The sequence below is a fragment of the Camellia sinensis genome, chromosome 7 (assembly GCF_055761805.1).
Source record: "Camellia sinensis isolate YWXY chromosome 7, ASM5576180v1, whole genome shotgun sequence".
Taxonomy (NCBI): Eukaryota; Viridiplantae; Streptophyta; class Magnoliopsida; order Ericales; family Theaceae; genus Camellia; species Camellia sinensis.
This window is the reverse complement of record NC_138967.1, coordinates 119,036,221-119,051,395: the sequence shown is the minus strand read 5'-3', so window position 1 is coordinate 119,051,395 and position 15,175 is coordinate 119,036,221. Positions and strand designations below refer to the sequence as shown.

General features: G+C 34.5%; 2 protein-coding genes across 2 annotated transcripts; one reads left to right on the top strand and one right to left on the bottom strand.

Annotated features, from left to right (window-relative positions):
* Window positions 1-369: 369 nt before the first annotated feature.
* LOC145796060 (protein FAR1-RELATED SEQUENCE 5-like) lies at window positions 370-2,512 on the bottom strand. The gene is made up of 3 exons (XM_082881048.1): window positions 2,420-2,512; window positions 1,225-1,457; window positions 370-1,024 (listed from the first exon to the last, which is right to left on the bottom strand). Exons 1-3 carry the CDS (start codon window positions 2,510-2,512, stop codon window positions 370-372), a joined length of 981 nt encoding a protein of 326 aa, XP_082737174.1.
* Window positions 2,513-7,732: 5,220 nt separating this feature from the next.
* Window positions 7,733-10,025, top strand: LOC145796059 (uncharacterized). Its single transcript, XM_082881047.1, has 4 exons — window positions 7,733-7,855; window positions 8,399-8,446; window positions 9,438-9,578; window positions 9,903-10,025. The coding sequence occupies exons 1-4, from the start codon at window positions 7,733-7,735 to the stop codon at window positions 10,023-10,025; spliced, it is 435 nt and encodes a 144-aa protein (XP_082737173.1).
* Window positions 10,026-15,175: the final 5,150 nt, after the last annotated feature.

Sequence of the window (15,175 nt, the reverse complement as noted above, 5' to 3'; positions counted from 1 at the left end):
ACTGATAAGTTTCTTCACTTTCGGCGGCTCTACTCGCTATTGCTCTAAACATGGTCATTAATGACTGATATCGGTCACTTTGATGTAATTTCACATCAGCCTTCACTTCATACCCACGTCTATCTTTCACTCGTTTAGCCTTTACTTTTTTAGTCCATCGTTTGAGTATATACTGTGGAGGAAGTTCCGTTGCATTAAATATATCTCTAAGCACCTTGACACAATGTCGACATAGTATGCCCTTCACTTCAAACTTCTTACAACTACAACTCAAACAACCCCCTCTATCCATTGTCACAATCTTACCTTTTTTCCCATCTACCATTGTTCTTATTGTGAATATGGTGCTCTCACCATCATTAATAGTGCCTATAATGGATGCTTCAATGCTTTAATGGATGCTTCATTTATACATCTTGAAAACACAGCCTTGACCCCTACATCATCGAAAACAGAACTTACATGCTTGACAGCATTTTGTATCAAATGCCACGTACAAAGACGATGGTTTGTATCGGGCATGACAATTGGAATGGCCTTAGCCATCGCAGTATCTTGATCTGTGAAAATAGTTTTCGAAGCTTTGTTTGACATTGCCTCAAAAAAAAATTGAAACAACCATGTAAAAGATTTAGCAGTCTCATCATACATCAACGTTGCACCGAATCTAACTGTTTCTCGATGATGATTAAATCCAACAAATGATCCAAAAGGTCTATGCTCGTTATTTAGTTTGTAAGTAGTGTCAAATGTCACTACATCACCAAACTGAGTATAGTCCATGATCATTTGAGCATCAGCCCAAAATATATTACTTATCTGCTCATCACAATCTAATTGGACTGCATAAAAAAAAGATGGATTTTCCACAGTTTTCTTACGAAAGTAATGCAACACACTACCCGCTTCCCCATATTCCAAATCTTTTTGTCTCTTCGATCTTAGGTAATTTTTTTGGTCCAATTTGGTGAAACCAAGTGATGCTCTTCCACCAGATTCTCTACCAAATAGTTCATAAGCAGACCTAAGAGGAATTCCAGATTGTGAAGTTAATTCTACTTCAATTGCTTGGGTGGTAGATGTTTTTCTTTGGGATGGCAACATATGAGTGCAATCTTGAGGCACAAGATCATGATTATGATGTTCAACAAAATCACAAGCAATATATTTTCCTGAAATTCTATCTAACTTGATACTAAATCGGGCACCACAACCACATCTTACCTCTTGTCTTGGATTTTTGACAAGTGGATCTCGTTTGTCAATAACCCGACTTCCGTACTTGATGTTATCTCTTTCGTATGTTTGTTCTTGTTTGCATAGGCCTTCCTAATACTAAAGCCCACATTTCCCCCATACGTATTGTAAAAGTCATATGCGGCTTGTTCAGAGTCAAATGGCATTCCCATTTTCGGCTTCCAACCACAATCATTAACAATATTATTTTCTTCCATTACCTACAATTCATATATATAAACCACATTTATACTTAATTGCAGGTTCTGGGAGTGAACCACATTTATACTTAATTGCAGGTTCATATATATAAACCATATTCATATATATAAATCACATTAACCTACAATTCATATATATAAACCATATAATGGAGGCAAATTATATGAATCCACAACTAAATGTATGAATCTGAAAATAGATCAATGTGATTAACTATATATATAGAACATAAAATTTCATATGAAAAAAATCTGACTTACTTCAGTGACTGAACCCATTTCAATTAGTGAACCCATTTCATATGAAAAATTTTGAATTAATTGATTTCAAAAATCTGAATTTGAATTAATAGATAAAAATCTGAATCAAATATATTAAAATCAAATTTGAATTAAAATGGGTTAATCTGAATCAATTTTGAATTAATCTGAATCAAATATATTAAAATCTGAATTTGAATTAACAGATTAAACCTAGGCAATAGATTAAAATCTAAGATGGGTTAATAAACTATCTATGAATCAATAACAACCTATCTATGAATCCCCAACAGATTAAGATTTTAATCTATGAATCAATAACAACCATCTATGAATCAATCTGAAATGGGTTAAAATATGAAACAAATCTATACATACATACATATATAGCATATATATACATAACAGCAAGATAACAACCATCTATGAATCAATCTGAAATGAGTTAAAATCTGAAACAAATCTATACATATATACATATATATATAACAGCAAGATAACAACCATCTATGAATCAATCTGAAATGAGTTAAAATCTGAAACAAATCTATACATATATACATATATATATAACAGCAAGATAACAACCATCTATGAATCAATCTGAAATGGGTTACAATCTGAACAAATATATATATACATATATATAATATATATTTATATATATAACAGCAAAATGATGAAATAGACCTCGCTGTCACCGCAATGTCACCTTCCGCCATCGCATCGCCGCCGGACTCACCATCGCCCACGATCCTTTGCTCGCCATCGCGCTGCTCCTCCATCTCCGCCATCTCTTCCGTCTCTCAGTTCCTCTCTCAGTTCGCGTTAGTTCTCTTGCAGTTCCTCACTTCGACTTTTCAGTCGCCTCTCACGATGCCTCTCTCTCTCTGCTAGGGTTCACTGACTCAGATAGATGGTGCAAAGGCGAAAAAGACAATACAGAGAAAGAGAAAATGGGGGAAAGACGATACAGAGAAAGAGAAAAGGAGGGAAACAAGGGAAATCAATTTTTTGAATTAAAAAAAAAAATTGGCGTCGTTTAACACAAAACGACGTCATTTTACACAAAACGACGTCATTTTGTATACCACGGCAGGAAAATATGGCATATGATCTGGACTCATGATCAAACTATCTCAATCTATTATCTCTCAACTTATCTTCTATCGGTACTAGTCCTACCCATTCACGAATATACTCATACATAATTCTACCTTTTTTAGTTTCGTCATACATCCATCTTAGCATCCTCATCTTAACAATACTCATTTTATCTACTTGTTGTTTCTTAGTTGCCCAACATTTCATCCCATACAATATCGTTAGTCTAATAGTTGTTTTGTAAAACTTTCCTTTTAGTTTAGTGAGTACTCGTTTATTACACAGAATCACAGACGCACTCCTCCACTTAAATCACCTAAGTTTAATTTTATGGATTACATCCACTCCAATCTCCCCAACCGTTGTAATAATCAATCCTAAATAACGAAATTGTTTACTCTTAGTTTTCAATCTTCACTTCTTCTCTGTTTCCATTGATCCTGTTACTAAAATTACACTCCATGTACTTTGTCTTAATTTTGTTTATTCTAAATCCTTTAGATTCAAGTGCTTCTCTCCAAATTCCCAACTTAGTGTTTTTTTTTGGGGGGATGAATGTCTCCAATTTAATGTTAACTCCTTCTCTAGTCTCATCCACTAACACGATATCATCTGTAAAAAGTATATACAATAGCACATCATCCTAAATATTTCTCGTCAACTCATCCATAACTAAAGTAAACACATAAGTACTTAAGATTGATCTTCGACAATAATTTAAAATTCACTTGTTTCTTCAGCAGGTGATCTAATAGTGGTTACCATACCTTCATACACGTCCCTTATTACATCAATGTAACATTTGTTATCTCTTTCTTCTCTAACACCTACCAGGTTATATCCCGAAACACTCTATTATATATTTTTTCAAGATCGAAAAAAATCATATGAATGTCTCTTTTTTTTCTCTGTACTTTTCTATTACTCTCCTCAAAAGATAGATCGCTTCCATTGTTGATCTATCGAGCATAAATTTAAATTGATTTTTATTTATATAATTTTTTAAAAATAATACACTAAATAAATTAAATAAAATATGTATAAATAATTAAACTTAGCTAGTTACATGCTGATGTCTTTAAGTTAGGTCTGGCAGGAGCTAAAATTTCTTTTCGAATTTTTATTTGTAAATTTTAAATTTAAATAATTAAAATTATACTTTGGATTTTCATTTAAAATAACATGGGCAGAGCTAGGGCTGAGCAAGGAATCCGTGAAATCCGTAATCCGATCCAGTCCAGTCCAATCCGATAGGTTTGGATTGATTTTTTGAATCCGCGGTTCGGTTCTGGATTGAAGAATTAAAAATCCGTAGTCCACGGATTGGTTCCGGATTGAACCCCACGGTTCCGGATTGGAACCGATCCGGACCGTATACAAATAGTCTATATTTTTATTATACATCCTCCCCCATAGTATCTTCTCTTATTCTATATAAAATCTAAACTCAAACCTAAAACCGTATAATATCTTCTTTTATTACTTTTGTTTGTTAGTTTTTAGTTTTAATTTGTAATGGTCTAAATACTTATGGTGAAACCAGTTTTCTTATGATTATTTAAATTCTAAAACAGTATGTCGCTATTATAAAAAACATGTTGCTATTGTGGAACTAATATAGCGCTATGTTTATATTTTTATGAAATTAAAGTGTTATATATTTTTTTTTGTTATTTAATTATGTGAATCCGTGGTCCTAAACCGATCCAATCCGTATTTAAATAGATTGGTTCGGATTGGTTCCATGATTTAAACGGATTGGATTGGTTCCAATTTTTTAGAAACCGTAGATAACGGATTGGTCCTGGTTTTACCACAATCCGGTCCAATCCGGACCATGCTCACCCCTAGGCAGAGCCACGTGAGGGCTCAACTTTTGGAAAATTATGTTTTTACCTCTTGTAAAAAAATTATTTTAATTTAAACCTTTCAAGTAATGTTGTGAAATTTTTATACCACTATTTTTTTAAAATTTTTTTAAAAAATATATATGTTTAATTTGTCACTTCAAATATTTAATTATGTTACAAATTTCTTATAAATTTTATATTAGAGAAATGTTATATATCATTGATTTTCGATCACCTCTTATATGAATAATTAGTTCATTTTTTTTTATAAATAATTCTTACATAATTAATAATATATTGCCATGTGATTCTATTATTCAAAGCGGTGAAAAAAATAAATGATATATAGTAGTCCTTATATATTATTTATTCACCATTTATTTTATTTTTTTCTCTATCCCTCTTTATATCTTTTTTTGTGTGTGCATTTTTATATAATTTAATTGGTTAACTTGAGCTTATATTTAAATATAACTTTTGCATCACACTAATTTTTAGTTCTACCATCAAATAAAAATTAAAATAAATTGGATTATGAATTTTATTAATATTTCAATTCAGTAATACCTTTTTTGAGTTAAAATCCTAGTTCCGCTACTGTAAAATAGTTTATGGATGTGTTATGCAATAATGAAAGTTTTAAAATGAAATAGAGTAGAGAAATTTTACAATATACACTATTTTAAGTGTGTACCATATGCTCAGTTATGATATTTATGATGTTCAATTATGACCTATTGTGGTATTAGTTGTGACTCATTATAATATTGATTATGCTATTGTGATTATTATTTTGATTATGATCGATGATTATAACTTATGTGGTATTTGATTATTACTCGTAATGTTTTTAAATTATGATTGAAACTAATTTTGTTATGACATTTATAATAACCAACACCTAAAATGTTATAATCTGCATATGATACATACTTTTTTGAAAAAAATATGGCGTGTGTTCTACAATGACCATGTATAATGTTTTTATAAAGATTTGTTGGTTTGTAAATCTTTCAAAATTTTCACAAAAATAATGTTGTGTAAATTAACAAACTTATAAATTATTAAAATGAGTGACCTATCATATTATTAAAATGAGTTTTACAAATATCAAATTTTATTATTGCTTTTCATATTAATTAGTAAGCAAAAATTGTAAGATTTATTAATGAATAATATTACATGTACCAATTAATATACTAATTAGTATACTAACAGATGATATGACATAATTTTAGAGGTTTTAGGTATTTGTAATTTGTATAAAAAGTAGGGCCAGTAACACTACAGGAAAAAAGGGTTATGGTGGCGTTTTTTTAACGACGTTTTTTTAAATGTCACTGTTATTAACATTTAACGGCGTTTTATAAACGCCGCATATTCTATTACACAAAACGGCACCGTTTTATAATAGGAAATGCCTCCAAATGCGGTGGCCGCACGCGCCTCGTTTTGTGAAACTTTATTTTGAATCGGAACCCTCTCTAAGCATATTACAGCATATTACACAAAACGAAGATTCAGATCTATCTCTCTCAACATTCAGATCGAAGCGTATTCTTACAAACCATCTTCAAAATGGTTAGTTCTATAAATTCAGATCGAAGATTGAAGCCACACATCTCTCAATATTTTGAAGATTGAAGCCACACATCTCTCTCTCTCAGTGATTTCCAAGACTCAGATCGAAGCGATTTCGAGCTCTATCGAAGATTCAGATCGAAGCGATTTTGAGCTCCATCAAAGATTCAGATCAAAGCGATTTCGAATCTCCATCGAAGATTCAGATCGAAGCTACACTGAAGCGATTTTGAAGCTGCATCGGCGAGGTAGCGAGCTCCACCATCTCATTTACAGAGATTCAGTGATTTCCAGAAGCTCAGATCTGAACTCTGACCCCTCGATTACTCGTATTTCAAGCTCCGATGGCGGCGAATGGTCTACTTTGTTTCTGAACTTTAATCGGTACTCTCTCTCTCTCTCTTTTCTCGGTTTGTTCATGTCGACAAATTGTCCTTTCGTTTGACTGCATTTTTACATGCTATTAGTTTGGCTGTAGTTTCTCTCTAGCTCGAAACTGGTGTTTGATTTGGATGTCTCGTGGAGTTGAATATGTACATTTTGAGTTTTTGATCACATTAGTTCTATAAATTCCATCCCCATTGCATTCAATCATTGGGGAATTTATCTCTTCTTTCCATGCTTTATGATTTTCCACACATTCAGGTCGAGTCATATATAAGAGTACAATAGCACTGTCTTGGTTTGTCAGGCTTACCATTGTAGTGCTGCATCAGTAAGATTTAGATATAGATACTGCTAAACAACCATCCCAATAAATTCAACAAATATTGTAGAGGCATTTAGAGAGGGGGGTAGCTGGGAAGCGACTGTCGGAGGTGGAGAAGTGGCAGGGAGAGGCTTATGGAAAGGAGGCTGCCAGAGGAAGGACATGGTAGGGGTGGAGGTCTAAGAAAGAAGGGTAAGATTGGGATTATGGTGGGTGTTCTCGGAAAAAATGGTGGGGATCAATTTTGGTCATGGGGTTCCAAAGAAGTGGGGGTTTCAAATTAATATGATGGGGCCATTTAGTAGCCCTCTTGATAAATCGTTGAGAACAATTTGGTTTGTTGGCACATTGCTTTTTTTTTTTTTTTTAATTTTAGTTTTTTTTTTATTTTTTTTTCATTTTTTCTGGTTTCACCCATCAATCCTGTAAATCCGCAAAACTTACTGAACTTTGTTGACGTATCACACAATAAATCTCAGCATTCATTCATTCAAGTATTTCTTAAATTGTACCGAGTCATGAACATGGCCCAATGGCCCATGGATTGTTGAATCTGTTTAATTTATCCCAGATTAAATAAAATTGCCAAACTGTTGCCAATACTTGAATTCTTTTACTTTGGTTAATATCATCATGTTGCATGATCATTTATTATTATTGTCCCAAATTTCTTTTTTTCATTTTAATGACAAAAGAGTATGGCAGGCATTGGATCATGTCATGAAGCATGATTAATGGATCACGCAGGCGAAGCACAGAGGACAGACCTAATGACGATTACTAGACATGTTCTTAATGAGCAGTCGAAGCACCTTGAAGCTCACGGCGACTTCACAATCTTGCTCAGTCACATTGTTCTTGGCTGCAAATTTGTCTGCAATGCTGTTACCAAGGTCCCTCTCCCTCTGCCTCTCCTCTTTTTCATTTAATTCCTTTCTTTTGCCAACTATATCATAAATTTTTCGTGTATATATATACTAGAAGCCTTGCGCACACTAACGTGTGCAATTGAAATTGCCCTGGAAGGTCATGGGTGAAAGTGGAGAGAGTAGTGCGCAACTGAATACAACAGTGTTAGGAATGCTAAATATTTGGAGAACATTTAGTATTATTGTGGTTATTTTTAGAAATCAAAATTATCTTATGGAATTACAGACCAAGTTGTGTGCTTCATACAATAGAATATACATATATTGAGGCAAAATAAACTTTACTCCATTGTGATTTGTATTGTGGCAACTCCATGACACGAGCGATTGTAGGAGCAACATTGTGTACCCAACAATTGTTCCCTCACAATGATGCTCTGCAACTTAAACCCATGACAACGTTGCTTTGATAACACCTGTTGGATTGAGTTCCACTACCTCACCTAAAACCAATTAATGTTAAAGGTGGGTTTTTTCTTGGCCTTCCAATAATCACCAATTTTGCAGGCAGGTCTTGCAAAACTCATTGGACTTGCAGGACTGACAAATACTCAGGTGGGTTTTTTGTTTTTCTTTTTTCAAAAGTTGTTCAGTAATATGCTAATTTTACATTTTCTTGCATTTCTGTGTTTTCATTGCAATTTTATCTATCTATGACTACGATAGATCACATCTGTTTCATTTTTCAAGATGAAGAACAGAAGAAATTGGATGTACTGTCAAATGATGTTTTTGTCAAGGCTTTGATAAGCAGTGGATGCACTGTGAGTTTTTAATTTCATTTGCTTTCTTCTTTCTATATCATCTTTAAGATTGGATTATTGCCTTGTTGGTGCTCAAAGAAAAGCCTCAATTGGTTGGGGCTGATGAGAATCTATATTATTCACAAACACCAATAGAATCCCATACAAACCAATTGAGAAAAAAAAAGTTCAACCAGTTGATTGCACTGACTTGTTTTCAGAATATTTTCATTTTTTTTTCTTCGTGTTTTTGGGAATAAAAACAATAAAAGTTGAGAAATACAAACCAATTGAGAAAAAAGTTCATTGGCATGCCTTTGAGTTTGAGAGGACGGCAATTTTTTACTACATTATTGAGGGCATTAATGAAGTTTTGAAGGTGATTCACCCTTTCCATTCCTTAAAAAATTTATAGACATTTGATTTTTTTTTTTTTTTTTGGGAGAGGGGGTCTTGATTCATGTTTCTTCGCCTACATTGCCTTGGGGGATTTTTAGTTTGATTTCCAAAAACACAAGCATTAGTTTACTTCCCAATAAATAAATAAATATAGGAAATTTGTTATCTTGATATCTAAAAAAGCATTGTGTTCCGTATGTTATTCAATTGATTGTAAAGCATTGCCAACTTGTTCCTGCTCAATTCTGATCAACTAGGAAATTGAAATTAAACTTTATACTGCTGGATAATAAGCTGAAGGAACCTATCTTGGATGAAATTTTATGCATTAGTGAGGCATTATGAGCTGAATTTTACAACACATGATACTTCTTTGGTTTTATTGTGTATATCTCTGAATGCAGGCCTATAGAACAAGTCAGGAGCCTAGTGTTCTTAAGCTTAAGGAACCTGTCTTCGATGAAATTACCCATGCATTAGTGGGGCGTTATAATCTGAATTTTACAAGACAAGATATATCTTCTCTCTGGTTTTTGTGCAAACAGGTGATTGTTTCTTTCCTTTCCTTTCTTCTCTTTCATTTTCTTTCTCTGAGAATTCTAAACAGTCTATCTGATTGCAATTCCTTTGTAATTGTTCATTCAAATTTTCAATTTGGCATGAAGCATCCTTATTGAATATAACTGATCAAGCGTGTGCTCTGTTCACTTCATCTGAGGTATGTAGCTTTGGTACTTACATATCATGGGATCCATTGTGTTTCTATAGATGTTATTCACTGATAAGTGCAAATTATGTATGTTATCAGTTCATGCTTTGTTTCTTGCTCATTATACACTTGCTAACTTGCCAAATATAAACATTTTTAGGTTGTCTTGCTGGAGTGGACAGATGATTTGGAGCTGTTCATATTAAAGGGTTATGGTAATGCATTAAACTACCAGATGGGAGTGCCATTGCTTGAGGATGTTGTTCAGTCCATGTATGGCTAAAGAAGGTTACATAAACTATAACAATTCATATTAAATGTCTCATAAGTTTATTAATTCTTTGAATCTTATTATTGTCATATTATTTTCCACTGTGTTTATGGTTATTTGCTATTAATGCTATGGCATGTATTTCAAAACTAGGAGTTAATTCCCATGTTGTGACATTTATTTCAAAACTTATCTAAAATTAATTGTGTTATAAACTTTAATTGAAGTCTTCATGGCTAATGCTGAGGGAAAAAAATAAAGGTATCTTCTGTTTGGCTCATAACTTATACCTTCTGTTACTGTAGAAGAACATGCTCCTGGCTGTTATGAAAAGGCAAGACTGCGGTTTGCTCATGCAGAAACTCTGCTTCCATTCTCATGTCTGATTGGGCTCTTTCTTGAAGAATCCGGTGAGTGCTTTCATTCTCATATTTCTAAGAAGCGTAGACATGACACGGACATGATAACACGTAAATTTTCAAAAAATGTAGGACACGATACGTGGGTGACACATACAAAATATATAATTTTATATATTTATTATGTCATATATAAGGATAATTATATATCATATATATGAATATTTCAACCAAAGATAATAATTTTAACAGTCTAAAGAAGGAGAATATGTATATTTTGAACCGTAGTTTATTATATATAAATATATTGTGCTGTTTAGCCGGATCTAGAATGAGACTTGGTTGGCAAGCCTTTTCTACAAACCTTGCAACTATGAGTTATTTGTCAAGCAATCCCCAACAAACCCTTCTCCCCTATTGGCAACCAATTCCCCAACAATTTCTCAGGAAACAAACACCCCTTGGAAAAATTAAACCTGAAAGGCATTGGTCTTTCATAGTACTTGTGACAAATATCTAACTACCAATCTAGTGCATTTTTCACTATTTAAATTATAATCACTTGTACCCCTCGCGAATAATTCCAGAACAACATCTCTATGCCCCGATGGACGGGGAGGTTGAGAAGTGAAGATGATGAGGTAAAGTTCAACATGTCAAGTAAGTAAGTTTAGCTTTTATTTTAATAAATAAGATTTCCAGTTCAGAATTTATCTGTACCGTCTTCTGTATCGGAAACCTATTACGTAACCATCTAAAATTGTCTACCTGAACCAATATATTGTGAACATTCATGTTGTTTTATATGTGGGTGTGTATATATATAATTATTTGACTTTAGATTTTGAATGTTTCATATAAGATAATAAACAAATATATGATACTATACTAATAAAATAATGGTCAATTTTGCAAATTTTAACAATTCTGCATAAAAGAAAAGAGTAACAATAAATAGTAGATATGGTGCAATTATATTGTGAAGAAAACATGATCTTCCTATTCCTTTTTCTTTCTCAGATCTGTATTTGACCGTGCTTTCGCTTGTCATATGCTGTCCGGTGGGCCAAAAACAGGGGTTCATTCATTTCTTCCCATAATCAGTTCAATGCTTTGAAATGTATTACTTACATTGGTTGGTCCCACACTCAAGAAAATATCACTAGGCAATACTGATTTAAAAAAACCTAATCCATCCATCTTAACATAGTCTAGTGTCATTTTTCAAAATTTTTATTTCATTATTTGTGTTTTTATAAACAAAAGCAATGAAAAGTTTATAAACACCATAGTTTTCTACTATAATTTTTATAGGTACATGGCATGCTATATATGCACCATTGCTGCTTAGAATATTAGGTTGATAAAGTTGGTTATGGGTGTTTCACATTTCACAATGTTAAGTATATAGTTTATATCAAAGTCAAACTGTTTTTGGATAAAGTTGGTTATGGGTGTTTCACAATTTTTATTTCACATTTCGTTTTTTTGTCATTTATTTTTGCAACCAATCTAAATGTGACTGAATGATCACATATGTTCTTTGGCAGGATGTCAGTGCTTCCCTTTCCAAAAAGTACCCCCAGTTGCACAAGGAGGGAATAAGAAATACCTTTTTCAAATGGAGAGTTGTAGTGACCTTGGCTTTCTTTTCATTTACCAATCATTAGTCATATACAATTTTGTGATCACTTCCAGTTCTAACAGTGTTGATTCGAATGGCAAGATGTTTGGCCTTTGGGAGTTCATTGATTCAGTATTCCAGTCGTTCAGTCAATACAGTCATATGTGGTACATCCATTAGCATAACAGTACAGTAAACAGTAGGTCTTAAAAGACCGAACAGTAATGATGGCCATCAGTCAGTAAACAGTAGTGGTTCCAACAAGGGAACCGACAGAGATTTCTGTAACAGTAACAGTAAACAGTAAGGTGCTAAGGATGCCACAATACAGTTCAAAATATAGGACATACATTCATTCAATTAACAGTATTCAATTCAGAAACAGTACAGTTCAGTTGTTCAGAAAATAATCATTTTTGAACATATCTTTACACAATCGTTACTCACAGAGTTCTGGGCTACAGTATGCTAGAGCGTGCCTCCCCAGTCGCCAACCCTACACAGTTAACAGATTGAACACACTAAGCTACACAGCTGGGAAAGAATAACTTAATCCCTAAGTTGCCTCGATGTGTTCTACATCTATGCCCTCAGGAAAATGCCTTAAACTAGGCCTAAGAATGCCTAGGATGGGGTGAGGATGCAAAGATGTAATCGGAAAACAGTTTCAGAATTTTCAGAAAACAGAGTCCCGCTCGAGCGCAGGTTTACCCGCTCGAGTGGACATGCAACAAAGGTACACGCTCGAGCGTCAACTTTCCCGCACGAGCGTACTGTAAAAGTACTGGATGGGCGAAATCTCCGCTCGACGCCCGCTCGAGCTTGAGACACAAGACTCCGCTCGAGCGCCCAATCCTCCGCTCGAGCGGACTGTAAAACAGTGCAGAGAAATGCTGGATGCTCGGATTCCACGCTCGAGCGCCACTTTCCCGCTCGAGCGGAAGTGCAAAATCTGGAAAACCTAGATTGCACCTCCAAGCCAAAAACCAAGTTTAAATGCATCAAAACCGATCATCTTGGGCTGAATTTCCAGAAAACACTAGTAAACATATAGAATATCATGGTTCAAAGCTCAATTTTGAGAAATCAAAGCCCAAGGGTGTTTAATTGAAACCCAATTTCAAACCAATTTCAAGAACAATATGAACATGCAAACTTGCATGAAGTCAAATCGTTTCAAAGCTTCAAAACATGCTCTTGCGAGCCAATTGTTTCCAAAACATGATGAAATCATGAACTACACTCAAAACATGGACATGCTTGTGACAATTTGCCATGAACTCAACTCAAAATCCAACAATACTAACATGCATGCATGAATGAAGCTACAATTCCACATTCTTGAACCAAATCATGACTTAGTTCTACAATGAAGTATGAATCATGCAAGAACTAGCTCAAACACAAGGATGAGAAGGTGAAATCCTTACCTAAGTCTTGTATTCAAGATTTAGAAGCTCAAATTGACAATCTACACTCAATTACCAAGCAATTCTTCAAGTTGAATTCCAATTTCTCTCACTCTCTCCCTCTCTTCTCTCCAAGTTGGCAAAGCAAAGAGAAAGGCTGATGAAATGTTGCCTACGTGTCTAATGAGGCTCAAATATAGTGTATGGAGTGGGCCACTTAAGTGGCATTAAGGTAATTAAGTCAAATTATGCAATTTATCAATATTTAATCCAATTTAATCATACCTAATCAGTTTTCAGATGGATACACCATAAAATCACATTAATCATGAGGATCATAAAACATCAATCAATTCCCGGTTCGACCGCCGATAAGGCCTTCAATTAGCAGTTTAACATAAAACATGAACAGATAGTCAAACGGTCAAACAGATAGAATATAGATTAACATACACACTGAGTCAATTCAGTTCCAGTTTTTCAGTTAGTCAGTTCAGTACTTTAATCAGTTCAATTATCAGTCATAATCAGTTCAGTTATCAGTCATAATCAGTTCAGTTATCAGTCATAATCAGTTCAGTTTAACGGTAATCAGTGTTTATCGATAAGCAGCAATGAGGGTTATTATAGTCTCCCCTCCTTAAAAAGAGTTTAGTCCTCTAAACTCGAGTTACCTTCGTGCTGGAAGAAAACAGGATTCAGTAAAAACAGTTCAGGATATCTTTTAGCCATGTCATCTTCCCTTTCCCAAGTGGCATACACGCCACCATGGTTCTGCCAGTCAACTTTCACTAGCAAGATCTCTTTGTTTCTCAGCTTCTTGATCCGTCTGTTCACAATCTGTATAGGCCGTTCCTCGTAAATGTAGTCATCACTCAACACTACACGAGTAGGCTCTATTACATGGAAAGGATCCCGGAGGTAGTCTCTCAACATAGAAATGTGGAAGACGTTATGCATATGCTCCATTTCAGGAGGAAGTGCAACTTGATACGCCACCGGATTGATTTTCTCAATAATCTCATATGGTCCGACGTATCTCGGTGCTAACTTGTCTTTGACTCCAAAACGAGTCTGGCCTTTCATCGGTGTCACTTTCACAAATACGTGATCACCCACTTCATACTCTCTGTCTCGTCTTCTGACATCAGCATAACTCTTTTGTCTGCTCTGTGCCGTTTTCAATCTCTGTTGTATCAGTTTCACTTTCTCAGTTGTTTCATATACAATCTCGGGCCCAAGCAAAGGCCCATCTCTAACTTCTGCCCAGCAAATCGGAGATCTACATTTTCTGCCATACAATGCCTCGAAAGGCGCCATGCCAATACTTGAATGATAGCTGTTGTTGTAAGTAAATTCAGCTAAGGGCAAATGACTTTCCCAGTTTCCCTGAAAATCAAGGACACACATTCTCAGTAAATCCTCCAGAGTCTGGATAGTCCTTTCTGACTGGCCATCTGTCTGAGGATGATAGGCACTACTCAGTCACAATTCAGTACCCAGTGCAGTCTGTAGGCTTTGCCAGAATCTCGATGTAAACTTCGAATCCCTGTCAGAAACAATGGACACAGGCACTCCATGCAGTCTAATAATTTCATTAATATAGAGTATAGCCAATTTGTCCGCATTATAAATTGTCTTAACAGGTAAGAAGTGAGCAGATTTAGTCAGTCTATCAACAATAACCCAAATCGAGTCCATTCCTTTACTGGAGCGAGGCAATCCCACTATAAAATCCATAGTAATATGCTCCCATTTCCACTCCGATAT

Bases quoted from the DNA above. Each gene is read 5' to 3' on its own strand.
- LOC145796060 (XM_082881048.1), bottom strand. From the start codon at position 2,512: ATGGCGGAGATGGAGGAGCAGCGCGATGGCGAGCAAAGGATCGTGGGC. The intron at 1,458-2,419 runs GTGACAGCGAGG...TATGAATTGTAG, and splicing joins TGGCGGAAGGTGACATTGCG to GTAATGGAAGAAAATAATAT. The intron at 1,025-1,224 runs GTAAGATGTGGT...AATTCCTCTTAG, and splicing joins TCAAAAATCCAAGACAAGAG to GTCTGCTTATGAACTATTTG.
- LOC145796059 (XM_082881047.1), top strand. From the start codon at position 7,733: ATGACGATTACTAGACATGTTCTTAATGAGCAGTCGAAGCACCTTGAA. The intron at 8,447-9,437 runs GTGGGTTTTTTG...CTCTGAATGCAG, and splicing joins CAGGACTGACAAATACTCAG to GCCTATAGAACAAGTCAGGA. The intron at 9,579-9,902 runs GTGATTGTTTCT...AAACATTTTTAG, and splicing joins TCTGGTTTTTGTGCAAACAG to GTTGTCTTGCTGGAGTGGAC.